At 35.0% G+C, this 17,366-nt stretch overlaps 1 protein-coding gene across 1 annotated transcript in view; it reads right to left on the bottom strand.

Moving 5' to 3' along the window:
* The window catches only part of SPATA6L (spermatogenesis associated 6 like), a 92,930-nt gene that overhangs the window by 64,097 nt on the left and 11,467 nt on the right, over positions 1–17,366 (bottom strand). Inside the window, exons 3-4 of the mRNA XM_044657041.1 lie at positions 12,956–13,004; positions 7,513–7,554 (exon numbers count right to left, since the gene is read on the bottom strand). Of these exons, the coding sequence (XP_044512976.1) occupies positions 7,513–7,554; positions 12,956–13,004 (91 nt within the window). The remainder of the gene's footprint in view (positions 1–7,512; positions 7,555–12,955; positions 13,005–17,366) is intronic.

The raw sequence follows: 17,366 nt of genomic DNA, 5'->3' as shown, positions 1-17,366 counted from the left end.
CAGGAGATACAAAATAGAGAATAAGGGGCAGAGAGATAAGTTTGCCCCAAAATGTGTTTTTTGAGATGAGGTTTGCAAAACACTTTGCATACTACTTCAGTTGAGATCCTTAGGATAACCCTTTTGAGATAGATCCTTTTATTATACTCATTTTACAGATGAGGAAACTGAGACTGAGTGAAATGAAATAACTTGCTTACGATCACACAGCAAATTAAATGCAAAGGAAGATTTGAACCAAGATCTATTCTTACTCTAAATCTAGAAGTCTAGATTCTATTAGGCCATCTAAATGCCTAGACATAGAAACCTCATACCAGAGTCACTGACAGGGTCCAGAGAAGACCAAATGAATGAGACTTTAAATTTATAAGAGATAGGTAGGCCAAATTAATATAAAAAAATGACAGTTCTACCTAAAATGAATTTATTTATTTAATGCCATACCATTCAAACTACCAAATAATTATTTTATAGAACTAGAAAAAGTAATTACAGAATTCATCTGGAAGAACAAAAGGTCAAGAATATGAAGGGAACTAATGAAAAAATGTGAAGGAAGGAGGTCTAGCTGTACCAGATCTCAAACTATACTATAAAGCAGCAATCATCAGGATAATCTGGTTTTGGCTAAAGAATAGAATAGTAGATCAACAGAGTAAATTAGATACACAATATATAGGAGCAAAGGACCTTAGCAACCTAATGTTTGATAAACTCAAAGATTCCAACTATTAGAATAAGAACTCACCATTTAAAAAAACTGCTGGGAAAATTGGGAAACAGTATGACAGAAGCTAGATATAGACCAGTATCTCTCTCACACACTATACCAAGATAAAGTCAAAGTGCATATATGATTTAGATATGAACAGTGATACTATAACTAAATTAAGGGAACACAGAATAGTTTACCTGGCAAATCTTGGAAATTCACCTCAACAGACATGTACTAAGTAACTTCCATGTATGACATCACTAGTAGCTGGGGATATTAAGACAAAAACAAAGCTCTCTGCTTTCATGGAGCTTCCATTATCATATATTCCAATTCTATGTAGACTTCATGTCTTATTTGAAAAATAAACAATGGACTCAAAAAATAAGACAAAACATTTTGAATTGAATTCTATCTCTTTTATTTTATAATTATATGACCTTACTAGTTCAGATCCTGTCTCAGATAGTGGCCCTAATATGTCATTTAGCCTCTGTCTCTGCTACCTCATCTATAAAATGGGGATGATAATGAAAGCATCTGCTTCTCAGGGTTGTTATAAGAATGAAAAGAGATAGTATTTGTAAATTATGAAGCACTATATAATTGCTAGATATTATTACTATTATTATTTTTAATATTAGAGAGAATTTGGGAAATCTTGAACAAGAAAGTGGTATGGTCAGACTTAGACTTTAAAATGATGGCATTATCTATCCTTAAAGATAGATTAAAGAGAGAAAAGATTAGAAGCAAGATCTTTTAGGAGAGTATGGATATGGAAAAATCTAAAGAATAGGGCATGAATTTGGGTCCAGGCCATATGAGTAGAAGAGAAGGGAACAAATATAGGAGAGGTAAAATTAGGATTGGCAAGAATTGGCAGTTGATTCATTTCAACTCAATAACTATTTATTAAGTTCCTAATATGTACTAAGCACTGTGCTAAGTGCTGGGGATAAAAAATAAATAAAAGTCAGGCCTATCCTCAAGGAATTGATAATCTAATAAGAGCAAATGCACAGAAAAGGCAGCTGAAAGGAGGGTTACCAATGGGTACCCTATATTTGGGGACACAATGTTCTGTGGAAATAAAAACAAGTTAAGCTTTTGATGAAAAAATGTGTTGTCTGAAAAGTTCTGATAGTTCAAAGCTCTCTATGATGGAAGTTTGGGGAAGGAGTTTTATTCCTCTGTCCACCAGTCCTCCAATGAAAGAGGAAAGGCAATTAAATTGATAAGGTATTAAATATCCCAAACTTAGTCAATCTATATAGTGATGAAATTTCAGGTAATCCTGAGGATTTGGGGGAAAGAAAGATATTCCTAGAATGGAAATCAAGCAGAGATGCTAATGGTAAAGGGACAGTTATGAAAAGTTCTGACAGGATGGGGTACTAAGTGGTTTAAAAATGATATGTTAAAAAAAGGGGTGGGAATAGAAGATGGCAACAAGAAAAATTTGAAAGAAGAAGAAAAATAAGATAAATTATATCACATAAAGAGGCACATGGGAGGGGGAAGGGAAGAATACTATTATAAGAAAGAGAGGAAGAAAGTATTAATAGGTAACATTTAAACCTTACTCTCAGTGGAATCAAACCTGAGAGGAAATAGAATCTAGATCCCTTGGCGAATCGAATTCTATCTTACCCTAGAGGAAAGTTGAGAGGAGAAAGGCAGGAAGTGGGGCAGGGAGTACTGAAAGAGAGGGGGATAAGGAATTTAATAGGCCCTAAAAATATAATAGGGGAATAAGAAGGGAGGGGGTGGAAAGGGAAGTAAAATAAGAATGGGGATTAGGGGGACTGATTAAAACAAAACACTGGTGTAGAAGGAAATAGTAAAAGACGAAAAGACAGACTAGTAGAGGAAATCAAAATGATGGGGAATACACAGGCAGTAATTATAACTCTGAATGTGAATGGGATGAACTCACACATAAAACAGAAGCAAATAGCAGAGTGGATTAGAAACCAAAATCCTACCATATGTTGTCTACAAGAAATACACATGAGGCAGGTAGACACACACAGGGTAAAGGTAAGAGGATGGAGTAAAATCTATTCATATCTGACAAAGCCAAAGTAAAAATAGATCTCTTTAAAAGAGATAGGAAAGGTAATTACATCCTGATAAAAGGTAATATAGACAATGAAGAAATATCAGTACTCAACCTGTATGCACTAAATGGCATAGCATCCATAATATAAAGGAGAAACTATTGGAGCTAAGGAGGAAATAGATGGTGAAACTATACTAGTGGGAGACCTGAAACTTCCTATATCATATCTAGATTAATAAAACCAAAAAATAAATAAGACATAAGAGATGTGAATGAAATCTTAGAAAAATTAGAGTTAATAGATATGTGGAGAAAAATAGAGACAAAAAGGAATACACATTCTTTTTAGCAACACATGTTCACAATTAACAAAGATTGACTATGTACTAGGGCATAAAAACATTGCAAACAAATGCAAAAAAAGCAGAAATAATAAATGTAAACTTTTCAGATCATAATGCAATAAAAATAGTAATTAGTATGGGAACATGGAGAGGCAAATCAAAAATTAATTAGAAATTAAATAATATAATTCTCCAAAATTAGTTGGTTAAAGAACAAATCATAGAAACAATTAATAATTTCATTGAAAAGAATAACAATGAAGAGATGCCATATCAAAAATCTATGAGATGCAGCCAAAGCAGTACTCAGGGTGGGATTTATATTGCTGAGTGCATATATTAACAAATCAGGGAGGGAAGAGGTCAATGATTTGGGCAGGCAAATTAAAAAACTAGAAGGAGAACAAATTAAAAATCCCCATATGAAAACTAAATTAGAAATCCTAAAAAATTAAAGGAAAAATCAATAAAATTGAAAGTGAAAGAACTATTGAATTAATAAATAAGGCTAGAAGCTAATACTTTGAAAAAAACAAATAAATAAAGTACTGGTTAATCTAATTAAAAAAAAAAGGAAAGAAGAAAACCAAATTAATAGTACCAAAGATGAAAAGGTTGACCTCACCTCTAATGAAGAGGAAATTAAAGTAATTATTAAGAACTATTTTGCCCAATTATATGGCAATAAATATTGCAATCTAGGTGATATAGATGAATATTTACAAAAATATAAATTACCTAGATTAACTGAAGCCGTCCAGCAGCTCCACAAAGATTCCTAGTGGGTTGGACACTTAGAAAGGGGAACCAAGAACTGAGTGAAAATGGGTAGCAGGTTAAAAACTAGTGGAAAGAGAACATAGGGGGAGAATAAAGACACGAAGACATAGAAAGTTTTGGCATAAGGTAGACAGACAGCGAGTAAGCTCTGGTGGTCAAGAGCTTCGATGGTTCAGAGCTCTGATAGTCAAGAGCTTCATCCTCAACTGTCATATGCTACTTTTATTGGGGTTACAACCGTATAGGGGGGAAGGGGAGAACCAAGTGGTCTGATACATACATAATCATCAGGAGATACAAACTGTTGGAACCTGAAATAACAGGTAGAGCAAACATCTAGATCAGGAATCCATGTGGCCTAAGGTCTTGATATAAATGCTGATTGATTGAAGGTAAGGCAAGGAGACTGAGATAACTGACTAGTCTTCCAGAGTGTATTTGCCAAGGTTGAGGTTTAATTCAACTCGAGGTAACAGAAATCAATCATAAGCAATACAAGAGTCATTTTGTGAGCACTCTTAAAATAATATCAAGATTAATGTATACCTGAATTGCTACATTAACAGCAGAAGAAATAGAATACTTAAATAATCCTATATAAGAAAGAGAAATTGAACAAGTCATCAAAGAGCCATATCTGGCTCTTTTGAGGTAGATACGGCTCTTTCTGCAGGAACCATAAAGTCAATTTTTTTTCAGGTGTTGTTACAGGAGCGCGCACTGTTACAGGAGTGCACACTGTGAGCAGTGTACAGCTCTCATGAAATTACATTTTAAAAAATGTGGCGTTTATGGCTCTCACGGCCAAAAAGGTTGCTGACCCCTGCTGAGAGGAAGGGAAAGAACATGAATCATGTAACCATGGGAAAAAATTCTTAATTAATTAATTGGACTTTTTAAAAAACGAAAAACAAATCCAATGTATCAGTGCATGGAAATATGTATATGAAGTCATTGTAACTGAAGAGCACAAAAGTATATTATTAAGTGTATATAAAGCCAAATATGCACATTCATTAAAATTAGAAGGTAAACTAAAGAGCTATATAGACATAGTTTAGAAAGTTTGATACACAAAAACAGATTTTTTTAAACCCTTACCTTCCGTCTTGAAGTCAATACTGTGTATTGGCTCCAAGGCAGAAGAGTGGTAAGGGCTAGGCAATGGGGGTCAAGTGACTTGCCCAGGGTCACAAAGCTGGGAAGTGTCTGAGGCCAGTCTGAACCTAGGACCTCCCGTCTCTAGGTCTGGCTCTCTATCCAGCTACCCAGCTGACCATAAAAATAGATTTTTTTTAAAAAAAGAATCCTACTTAATTCCTTCGAGCTCACAAATATAGTCTTGATATCTAAACCAGGGTGAGCAAAAATAGAAAAAGAAAACTACAGCCCAAGTTCCCTAATGAATATTGATTTAAAAAATGTTTTTAATGCTAACAAGGCAATTACAGCAATATATCATAAAGGTAATATACTATGATTAAGTGAGATTTACATGAGGACTACAGGGCTGGGTTAATATTAGGATAGCTATAAACATAGCTGACCGTATCAAAAACAAAAATATATTGCTATCATATCAATAGATGCAGAAAAAGCTTTTAATAAAATACCCACTCCTATTAAATACACTAAAAAGCACAGAAATAAATAGAGACCTTCTTAAAATGATAAGTAGTACCTATGTAAAGCCAATAGCAAGCATTATCTGTAACGGAAATTAAACTAGAAGCATTCTCAATAAAATCAGAGGTGAGGCAAAGATGTCCAGTTATGGCTGTAAGATAAGAAAAAGAAGTTAAAGGAATGAGAATCAGCTAGAAGCAAACAAAACTATCACTCCTGGCAGATGATATGATGGCATACTTAAAGAATCCTAGAGAATCAACCCATCAATTGGAGAATAGCTAAACAAGTTATGGTATAAGATTGTGATGGAATACCATTGTGTTATAAGAAATGATAAGAGGAGTAAGTTCAGAAAAACCTGAGATTTACATGAACTGATGTAAAATGAAGTGAGCAAAGACAGCACATTGTACTCAATAACAGCAATATTGTAAGGATGAATTGTGAATGACTTAGCTACCCTCATCAAAACATTGAACTAAAACATTTCCAAAGAGCTCATGATGAAAAATGCTATTCATTTTGAGAGAGAACTAATAAGTGTAGATTGAATCTGAGTGAAATATAATTTTTAAACTTTATTTTTCTTGCAATATGGCTAATATGGACATGTTTTACATTACTTGACATGTATAATTTATATGGTATTGCCTTCTCACTGGTAAGGGAGGGGCAAGAAGGAGAGAATTGGAACTAAAAAAAATTTAAATGAATGTTAAAATAAAGTATAATTTTTTAAAGAAAAATATAAAGGGCAGAGGCTGTTTTAGTTTTGTGTTTGTGTGACCATCACCTAGCTTAGTGCCTAGTTGACTGGTTAGGTGATAGAAAGCCATCACTTCTCAATGAAGAGAAATCTAAATGAATAGGCATTGTGGTTATGGACTACAAACCTAGAGTCCAGAAATATGTTTTTTTGTCTTTGCTCTGACACTTTATTTGCTAAGTGACCTTGGACAAGTCACTTCAGCAATTTGGACTTCAGCAACCTTATCTGTAAAATCAGAGTTAGAAAAGGTGACTTCTAAGGTACCTTCTGACTCAAAAATTCTTCACCAGTCTAAGTATCTGACAAAAGAGGTAGGAATTTTTGTTTCCTTTCAAGTTAAGTACATGTTAAATTAATGTTAAAATAAAATAAAATAAAAGTTAAATACATGCCTGGGAAATAAATAAACCCATAAGTAAACCCAAGAATTCAATACAACAAGCACTAACTGCCTTCTATGTTTAAGGTACTCTATTTTGCAACAGTTATACAAAAACAAAAGTCCCAAGTTTATATTTTATTGGAAAGGACCTGAAAACAATTAAATCAGGCTAAAAAAATAATTAGAAACTAGGCAGGTAAATCTTTGATTAAAAATAGAAATAATTAAAATCTAGTGTTAGGGTTTGGAATCGTGACCCAAGAATGGAGATCCAGAGACAATGCAAGTTTACAGGAGACACCTTTATTACTAGCCCCCTCTCAGCGAGGACAGCTCCCAAATAGAGCCCTGCTTGGGGGAAGGATTACAGCAGTTATATAGATCCTCGGGAATGTTTACTTAAGCCACTAAATTAGATAACAAGGTATCTCTGGTTCTGGTAGGGGGCTGCAGCTCATTCCAGGAAGGGGCCCAGAGGGGGTCCTGGTTTTCTAACTGCCATAAATCCGCATTCCAACCTTGCATTTACTAACTGCTATAAATCCCACTAGCTTGCTATAAATCTCACTGACTTGCTAAAAGTCCAAATTCCAACCTTACACTAGTCTATACATTAGACTAGTGTGCTTATGACATCAACCCCTTAAGACGGAGAAGGATTGGAATGAGAGGGGTATTAAAAAACAAAAAGGTTGAACATAGAAATACATCTATATGTACATATGGATAGCCAAGCACAATTTTAAAATAATGATTCGTATTCAAGCCAAGCGAAATCCTTCTAAATATAAAATGAGCATATTTAGAAAATATTTATCACATTACCTGGATGTATTAGCTGTATTAGTTCAAACCTGATCCTGTAAGCTGTAAGAAAAAATACCACAGTACTTTAGAAAATTGCTATCAGACAGAAATGGGAGGGATAGTTCAGTAACTGCTATGTTCAAATCTCAGATTATATATCATCCTTTCAATATTTAAAATTATAACACTAACAAAAAAGGTTCCTTCTGCACCACCCCCACAAATATCCCACCCCATTGGATCAGACGTTGTTTTTGAAATACTGACAGCCTTTGTAAACTCAGGAGACTTGCAGGATCCAATAAATCAAGGGACACAAATAGACAAAATATTAAAAAGTGGTGTTCTAATTTTTCAAAAAGCACTAATTGATGTAATTAATGCAGGAAAATTTTACCTCTTCAAATTGCAATTACAAGACATTTAAATATCACCTTTTCCTTCCTGTGTCCCTCATATGAATCTTAACTCTGTACCTCATTCCTTTCCCGGCCCCTCAGCCCCACTGCTATCAGACTTCAGACCCTCACCATCTCCCATTTAACTAGGTTGGCCTTGCACTGAGCAGATACTTAAGTAATGTTGGTTGAATTGAATTCCTCTTAAAATTTCAATGCACAAACTTTTTTCCATTACCACAGGGTGATTTTGGCTTTCTAAAAGCATTGCTACCTATCTAAATACACAAACTAGATATAAAATTGTATTTGCAAACAATTGGCTTTTTTTTAAGCCCTTACCATCCCCCTTAGAATTAGTACTGTGTATTGGTCCTAAGGGAGAAGAGTGGTAAGAGCTAGGCAATGGGGGGGTTAAGTCACTTGCCCAGGGTCACACAGGTAGGGAGTATCTGAGATCAATTCTGAACCCAGGACCCCCTGTCTCCCGGCCTGGCTCTCAATCTACTGACCCACCTATCAGCCCCCCAAATGATGAACTTTTGACAAAGACTTTTAAAAATAGAATAGAGAAGTTGTCCCATTAAAAGCCAATAAAAGCAATTTATATAAGTACATATTTTAAAATCATTTGATCATATATTTAGAATTAAAAGGGAGTACAGAGATCATCTAATCTAGGAATTCTCAGTTGATTTTGTATCCTAAAACCCTTTGACAGTCTGGTGAAGCCCATGTACCCCTTCTTCTCTGAATAGTGTCTGTAAAAGCATAAAGTAGAATAGACACCAGGTTAAGAACTCATGGTCTAGACTAGTGGTTCCCAAACTTTTTTGGCCTACCGCCCCCTTTCCAGAAAAAAATTATTACTTAGCACCCCCTGGAAATTATGAAACTATTTATTGAACTCAGAATAGAATATAATACAAAAAAAGTGTGGCCATTACCACCTCTCTGGATCGCTGCAGCACCCACCAGGGGGCGATAGCACCCACTTTGGGAATCACTGGTCTAGTCCAACCTTCTTGTTTTCCAGATGAGGAAACTGAGGCCAATGGAGGTTAAGTAATTTGCCCAAGAGTTCACAAGTAATTAGCAATAGAGCCATAATTCAAAATCCAGCTCTGAATCCAAGTCCCAAGCTCTTTCTACCATATTATACTCTCCTGTGAATAATACTCCATTACATTGACAAAAGACAAGGGAGATTCTTGAGGGACAAGCTTAAGCTACCTGTCCTTCTAGGTTCAAGTCAATACTACTTTTTCTAGGAAGACTTCCCTCTAGCCAATGAAACTGATCCCTTCCTTATCCGAATTTGGCACTTCCACTCTAGATGCCTCATTGGCACTTATCCTACAAGAGGTAGCAGAATGAGACAGAAAAGTCCATTGTATTTATAGCCCTCACACCTTGGTTTAAATCTAAGCTTTCTTCCTTACACCTGAACCATTTGGCAATCTTGGATAGGTTCTTCTCCTCTCTAAGTCTCAGTTTCATTTGATGTAAAATGATGGGATTGGAGGGAGCCAAGTGGTATGGAGGACAGTGTTGGACTTAGTCTCAGGAGTTCTTGAATTCAACTCTTATCTCGGTCACTTACTATTTGTTATGACCTTGAGCAAGTCATTTCACCTCTGCCTTCATTTCCTCATCTGTAAGATGAAGATAATATCATTTGCCTCACAGGGTTATTGTAAGGATCAAATAAGATAACATGTAAAGTGCTAGCTATTATTTTTATTACTAGAATTGTGTAATTAGATTTTGTACCCTTGAACTATGTTTTCCAGTCTTCTTTTGTTCCCACGTTATGTCCTTACATTTTGTAGATAAAGTTTCGGTAACTCCTCTGTCTCTGTGTGTGTGTGTGTGTTTCTCTCTGTGTTTCTCTCTCTCTCTCTCTCTTCTCCCACTTTCAAAGTCTGGGAAACTGCTCTTTACTCAGGCTATTTTATTCCTTTACTTCAAGTGATTATTAATAAATCTTATAAAATATAATGCTTGGAGTTATTGTATGTTAATCTTAATCTTACGGAATGAAGAGTTCTTCATCTTTTTTGTGTGGCATAGACTCCTTTAGAAGTCTAGTGAAGGCTATGGATCTCTTCTCAAAATAATAAAACATATGAGCCCAATAGGAAAATATTTATTAAAATGTAATTTTTTTAAGTTAAAGGAATCTAGGTTAAACATTTCTAGTTCACTAGATAATCTCCAAGCTCTCCTCATCTCTAAATCATGATCCTAAGAGCACAGCTACTATCTCCCCCAACAAAATTCTAAACTTCTTATCTTGTCAGGCACCTAGCCCATGGTAAACTTAGGCTCAATAAGTATTTTTTGATTTGCCACCTAACTGGCAGTCAACAGATATCTTTTGTGATAGTAATTTTAAAAGAAAGGGACTTTTCCAGATCAAGTTCTTGATGTAATAAATAAGATGTGATTAAGAGAGTAAAGAAATAAGGTTCAAAAGAACCCAGAAAGTTGAATTTTAATCTTGGCTATGCCATTAACTAGCTATGTGACTTTCTGCAAGTGAATTAACAATCCAATTCAATTCAAAAAACATTTATTAGATGAATATTTTGAGAAATGCTATTTTTATAGGTCTTGAGGATATATTGAAGAAGAAACAACTGGAACTAACCCCACTATTCACCATCCTCACCACCACCACTACCACTACCCCTCCCTGAAAGAAGCTTACAGTCTAATAAGAGGAACATCAAATCTGTAAAACTAAGTATGCCACTTAGGAGAATAAGTTTCATGAGGGAGGTGGCTTGAAGCTTACCTCTAAAAAAAAAAAATTACAACATCTACAGACGAGATGGGCTTATTTCAGGAATGGGGGATTATCTATGGAAATGGTCAGGGGCTTGATTACAGATCTAGAGCTAGAAGGAATCTCATAGGTCTTCTATTCCAAGCCCTTTATTTTACAAATGGAAAAACTAAGGCCTGGAGATTTTAGGTTGACTTGTCCAAAGTCACACAAGTTTATGTAGCAGAGCTAGATTTCAAACGCAGATCCAGTGGTTCCAAGTTTAGTATATGATACTGATTCTCCAGGAATAAGCAATCATCTAATTTAGCTAGAACTTAGACTATATGAAGAGAAGTGATGCAAAATAAAATTGGTAAAGTAGGTTAGAGGGGGTAGAAAGCAGAGTACCTAAACTTCAAAATGAGAGGGTCAGGTGAAGTAATCTTTAAAGATTTTTCCAACTCTGAACATCCTCTATAGGGTCCTCATTACTGGAAATCTTCATGTGTTTCTGGGTAAACACTTGTCAGGTGCAGGCATGAATTAGACTACACGGCCTTTGAGATTCCTTCCAACTCTCAAATTTTGATTCTAAAATCCCTAAGTATGCTGGGGCTATTGGGTCTCTTTAATTCAACACAACAATAAATTATTAAGCACTTTTTTGAATTGTCATTGACTCAACTTACATCTCAGAACTGGAGTCCAACCTAAATCTAGGCAGAATTTAAGTTCCCTATGTCCTATCAGCCTCTTGTTTTTCTGGGATATGGAGAAAGGAGGACAAGCTCCATTAGAGTACTTATGATTTTTTCCCTTCCTCCAGGAACCATCCCAATCTCCTCCTTTCTCATCTTAATCCAGAGAGGATCCAGGGTCATGTCTTTTAGAGGCCAGACTTTGAGGGTAAGGGAAAAGAATTATATTTTTCAAAACATACAGTATATTGTTTTTTAAAAACATAGCTGCAAAAGATTTATTGAAGGGGGCAACTGGGTAGTTCAGTGGATTGAGAGTCAGGCCTAGAGACGTGAGGTCCTAGGTTCAAATCTGGATCAGACACTTCCCAGCCATGTGACCCTGGGCAAGTCAGTTGATCCCCATTGCCTAGCCCTTACCACTCTTCTGCCTTGGAGCCAATACACAGTATTGACTCCAAGGCTGAAGGTAAGGGTTTTATTTACATTTTTAAAAAAAGATTTGTTGAATACTAGTCCCAAATTTGAAGACTTTCAGAAAGCCCAAAAGAGGACAATAATTAATTTGAGAAGAGGGAGAAGGGTCAGAGCAGAGTAGATATTTATTTATTAGACAATGTTTAGAAGACTAACTTGATTCATTAACATCAGCTCACTATTTTCAGTTGTCTCTACATTATCTGTAGATCAGTTGGACATTTTCCTCCAGTCAAATGCAACTTTTTCCCTTGCAGATCTCTGTTTGGCCAAGCCCTAGGAATGGTTTCTGAGCCATCAGGAAATTCCTAAGAAACTTGTGACTGGGAAAGAGTTTGCCTCATAATCACAGGCTCTTCCCCCTTGGTGTCCTTTGTCTGTCCTCTAGGTTCTGAAATTGTTGGACTTATATCTGGGCATCTGAACTCGATTTGTTCTCTCCTCTGACTTCTCTGGACTTTTTGATTCTTACCTGCCTTTGACAGAACTGTCATGCCTTACCTTTCCTCAACTGAATTTCTGTTTCCTTACTAATTCCATGGTTTCATATCACAAACTGGTTCCAACCTCTATCATCTGTATATGCCCCTCCTCTTCACTTCTCATCTGACTCCAAATTCCAAACTCCACCTGGGAAGTTCCTGGGAACTTCTAAGGAAACTATTTCTATGCCTACTTTAACCTTTTACTTTGCTTTCCCCTCTGCCTAGCCTTAGTCTTCCTTGTCCCACTTCTTACCCTATGTCTATATTCTCCTGCCCTCCACTATCCAAAAGCAAAAAGTATCTGATATCAAGCAGGTCACTTACAAATTGTAGATTGCTTCTCTAGGCATAAGAGGAGGAAAAAGACCAATAAGTGGCTCTACCACCAAAGAGTTAAGACAAAAATAACCTAAGAATGTAATGGAATATCTCATTCCAGTGAATTAATATTTCATCTTTTACAAAGGATTCCATAAAAGAAACCCAAGAATAAAAGCCAGATTTTGTTCCCACAGATTTGAATACAAATATAAGTTGAATCTCCTTTTAGATAGAAGTTACTCATATGTTTGCAAAATTTCACTTTAGTAAATTGACATATTTTCTTGATAAATTTTTAATAGTACATACTTTCTAGAAGCTCCGCTACAGCGGCTGGATCAAGTGCAGTTACAAATATCTAAAAAGAGAAACAGAATGTGTTCATAGTCAAGGATTCGTTGAAATAACAAATTATATTCTTGCAAATAAGTAAAAGCTAAATTGCGGAACTGTAGATTTTATTATTCAAAAAGCAGTAATAGACCACTGTGAGCACAACTGGGTTTTGAAGTTGTGTCTGTTTTTTTAATTTTTCACTTTATTATAAGAATCATTATCTTGAATCCAGTCAAGAAAGCCTGAACTAGAAAACTAAGTCTAACATATACTTTTAAGAATTCAACTCCACCCAATCTTACCTTTTGATAAAACAGATCTAGCTCAGATCAGACACAAATATAACAATCTACCTAATCAAAAGCCTCATTAGTTTATCTAAAAAAGTGTTCTGCTTATAATAGGTATTCATTAAATATCCCTGATTCCTATGACTATTTTTTCCATGCAACTCAGTATACTTAAAAACAAAGGAAAAGAAATTTTTTAAAGTCTTCCCTGTGCCCAATACTAGTATTCCCTACAGCCACAAAATCAGGTTAGCAATAATAATAATAAAAATTGACATTTAAAGTTTGCAAAGTATTATATAGACATACTTTCATTTGACCATCACGATCACCCTATGAATTTGTTCCCATGTCGTACAATATCTCCAGATAAGAAAAGATACAAATTTTTGCATGAAAGAAAGCAATTGTAAAATTATTTATTATTATTATTGCCCAATCTGCCCAATGAGAAGGGTTCGGTGCTTGGCTGGCAGGCATCTAATCCCTTAACTTCATCATCAATTTCAGAAAGAGAATAGTCAAAAGAGTATTATTTAATTCTGCCATTATAACTTTGCCACAGATGCAAAGTGGATATAGGCTAAAGTAATAACTTATTATTCAATCCTCCAAATTCAACTCTGCCTTAATAAACTGAATAGTTTAAGAAAATGTAGATGATGGGTTTTACTGCATGCTTTCCCTTTATAAATATAGATTTTACAAATATAGATTTAAGCAGTTAGGTGGCTCAGTGGATATAGAGCCAGGCCTAGAGATGGAAGGTCCTCAGTTCAAATTTGGCCTCAAATACTTCCTAGCTGTGTAACCCTGAGCAAGTCACTTAACCCCAACTACCTACTCCTTTCCGCTCTTCTGCCTTGAAACTGATTCTTAAATAGCAATTCTAACACAAAAAGTAAAGGTTTTAAAATAAAAAATTTCAAAACAAATATAAATACAGTCCAAATGTTCTCTATAAATGTTCCTGAGAACATGTTATCATGTCTTGCCCAACACAGAGGTTTACTTACACATAAAGCAGAAAAGATGAAGAATTTTTCTATAAAAGATCCAGTGCTACAGAAGAGTTCCTTCTGCTTATTTGAAAAATTTAAGGAGAAAATATTTTATGAGACTATTAATGAAAAGGACCTGAACAATGAAAGAAAAAAGTAGATTGAAGCTTTGCCTTGAAAAAAAAAGCTGAGGCACAGCTGTCTCCTAAAATAGCCTTATATTTTAGAGAACTTTTTCAGAATTTCAAAATAAAGTCATCAACATATTTATTTGATTAAAATTTAAAAGGCATTTCCCATTCCTTATATAGTGAGTTCAACTGCTGGCTCTTCATGTCTTTAAGAATTCTTGTAAAAAGACTATAAAGTTTTCTGTTTAAAAAAATCAGAAGCTTGTCAAATTGTTTGAAGGTGGGGAAAGTAATCATATACATACATCATCTACATAGCATACCCTCTAGTTAAGAGACGATTGAAAAAAGTTCCATCCACTGTTGGGCCAGCAATAACTATCATGTAACAACTGTATCCAAAACAAAGAAGAATTTCAAAATCTGCTTCTGGGTTCTGAGGTGTGGTACTATATCCTGTGTTTAAATGAAAAATCATTATTTGATAACACCCATCCCAGCTTCAATTCATCCTACCACTCCTTTTTCTTTAAATCATAATTGATTTAATTATATGCATGTTGTTCTTTAAATCCATCTCTCAGTAGTTCAACAACACAATCAAGGTGATTAACATCAAAGTAAATAAAAAGAAATGTATCTAAGTATCCAAGATAGCATCTTATAAGCCTACCCATAGCTATTGTGTAAGAGAATTCATTAATCTTCACAAGGATTATTTTGCATAACTGTGTTGAGAAGAGACAAATGAGTTATTATGTTCCCACTCATAGTAGATAAATTCTTACACCAAATAGAAGAAAATTAACTTATTAACTGGCAAATGAATGTTCTAAAAGTATCTATTTAAAGACCTAATTGAATACCTTTATCTCAGAAAATATTGGTGTGAATATAGTCTATTACTAAACATAGGCTACACTTATAAAAGAAAATCTCTCAGGAAAAAAAATATTGACATGCTGAAAAATAACAGCAATCGTAGGTTACTTTCAAATTTTATGCAAACTAGATGGGGTTGGGGGGTGGGCATTAGTACATACAAAATATCAATATGGCACTTCATTCACTGTACCCTACTAACAGTCCTAAAAAGGAACCAGTTCAAAACAAGATAATGGGTTAAAGCAGCTACTTAGTACTCAGTCTCTGATAACAGTAAAAGTAATAATTCTGTGTTTTAGAAAAAAGGCTCAAAGACGTATCCTGAAGGTTTCTGAGTCTTCCCCTTTAAGGGATTTTTGCTTCTATAGTAAAAATAATTTATTTTTTAGTTTAAAAACAAAGACTGAGGTTATAGTCGTAGAAATCTGGGCTGAAATTAATTTAGTCCAGGAATGTCAAAAATATTTTTGTCAGTGTCTCCACATTTATAGGACCCTGGAAATCCAATCCTCTTTCAGAAATGGGAGCTTACTTCTGATTATTTAAAAGTAAAATAATTATCAACCCAACAGAGAAAGGGAAATAAATTAAAGCATATAAAAGATCATGGAGTAAGTAAACAAAAAATTATTATAGGGAAAGCAGAAAATATTAATAGCTGATATTTATATAGTGCTTTAAGTTTTACAAACTACTTTAAATACATCATTATTTTCTAAACCTTACAACAACTCTTTGTGATGGATAGTTCAAAGGACATTGTCCCCATTTTACAGATAGGGAAACTGAGGCTCTGGGCATAGAATATAATTAATTTGTCTACAGTCACATGACCAGTAAGAAGTATAGGGAGGACTTAAACCCAGTATTGGACTCCAAATTCAATACTCAAACAGATGAAGAGGAAATGATCAAATAAGAATTAGAATTAATTATACTAAAGCCTACATACAAATAAGAAAAGAGAAAGAACCTAAAGGCATGAGAAGATAAAGAGAAATACAATGACCTTTAAAAAAATATGGAAGAAAGGACCAACAGCAATAAATAAAGTGAAATATAGACAAATACAGAGCCTAGATGGTAATGGGGTTTGGGGAGGAATCCACTAGACCAAAAAGCCAACAGAATAGAATTCAATGGAACTGAGAAGTCCCAGAATTATTCCCCCACAATAGTAGGTCCTTGATCATGGAGCCACTTTGATGTAATATATTAATTTGGACATCAATATTTTTCAAAGGTATTTATGATTTTGTGATATTGGAAATTCTATTATTATTCTCCTCAGGGGAGACTATGCTATTGCTGTGAATTTGGACTTGCATTTGTCCCTAATTTAGAATAGAGGACTACCTCCCAGAATCCAGAAGGTGCCATGAAGATGCCTGTAGAGACCACATACTGCACAAGAAGATCCAGAGTGAACTTCGAGACATGGTGAACTTGAACTTTGTTGCAGGTTGAATGTATTTATTTTGAATGGACGCTTTTATGCCAGAAAGGAGACTGCCCCCTAAATGACTTTTTGTCAATGCACCAAAAATTCGTTTTGTTCTTTCTCCCTTTTATTTCCCTTTTATCTCCGAATTATTGCAAATTTTAATTTGATTATGTTTTCATGATCCATTAGGGAGACTGGTCTCCCAAAGGATGGGGGGGGGGGGGTGGAGAATGTAAAGTTGGAAGATCTTGTACTCCTGAAACTACATTACCCAAACTCCCTTTTGGTATTACCCACAATTCCTTAAGCTTTGCATATTGTACATGGGTTTCCAGGTCTATTTAATTTGGGGAGACATGGCCACGGGCTCTCTCTTGCACAGGAAGGTGAGCTAGACTGTGCTGGAGGGAGGCAAGCAGCTTGTGGCCACGTGGTGTGAGTAGAGACTGTTTCCCTTCATTACTCTAGCTTTCTAATTTTATATTAATAAATCCTTATAAATATCATACTTGGGCGGCACTGAATATTAATTTTAAAATCTACAGTTTCCTGTCCATTTAATTTGATGTTTTCAATCAAGTCCCTCCTCCTGGGATTCTGAGTCCAAATAGATTATACTTGCCCTTTCAATAT

Source organism: Gracilinanus agilis, chromosome 1 (genome assembly GCF_016433145.1).
Source record: "Gracilinanus agilis isolate LMUSP501 chromosome 1, AgileGrace, whole genome shotgun sequence".
Classification (NCBI taxonomy): Eukaryota; Metazoa; Chordata; class Mammalia; order Didelphimorphia; family Didelphidae; genus Gracilinanus; species Gracilinanus agilis.
The sequence above is the reverse complement of the archived record's forward strand: the minus strand, read 5'-3'. Positions and strand labels throughout refer to the sequence as shown.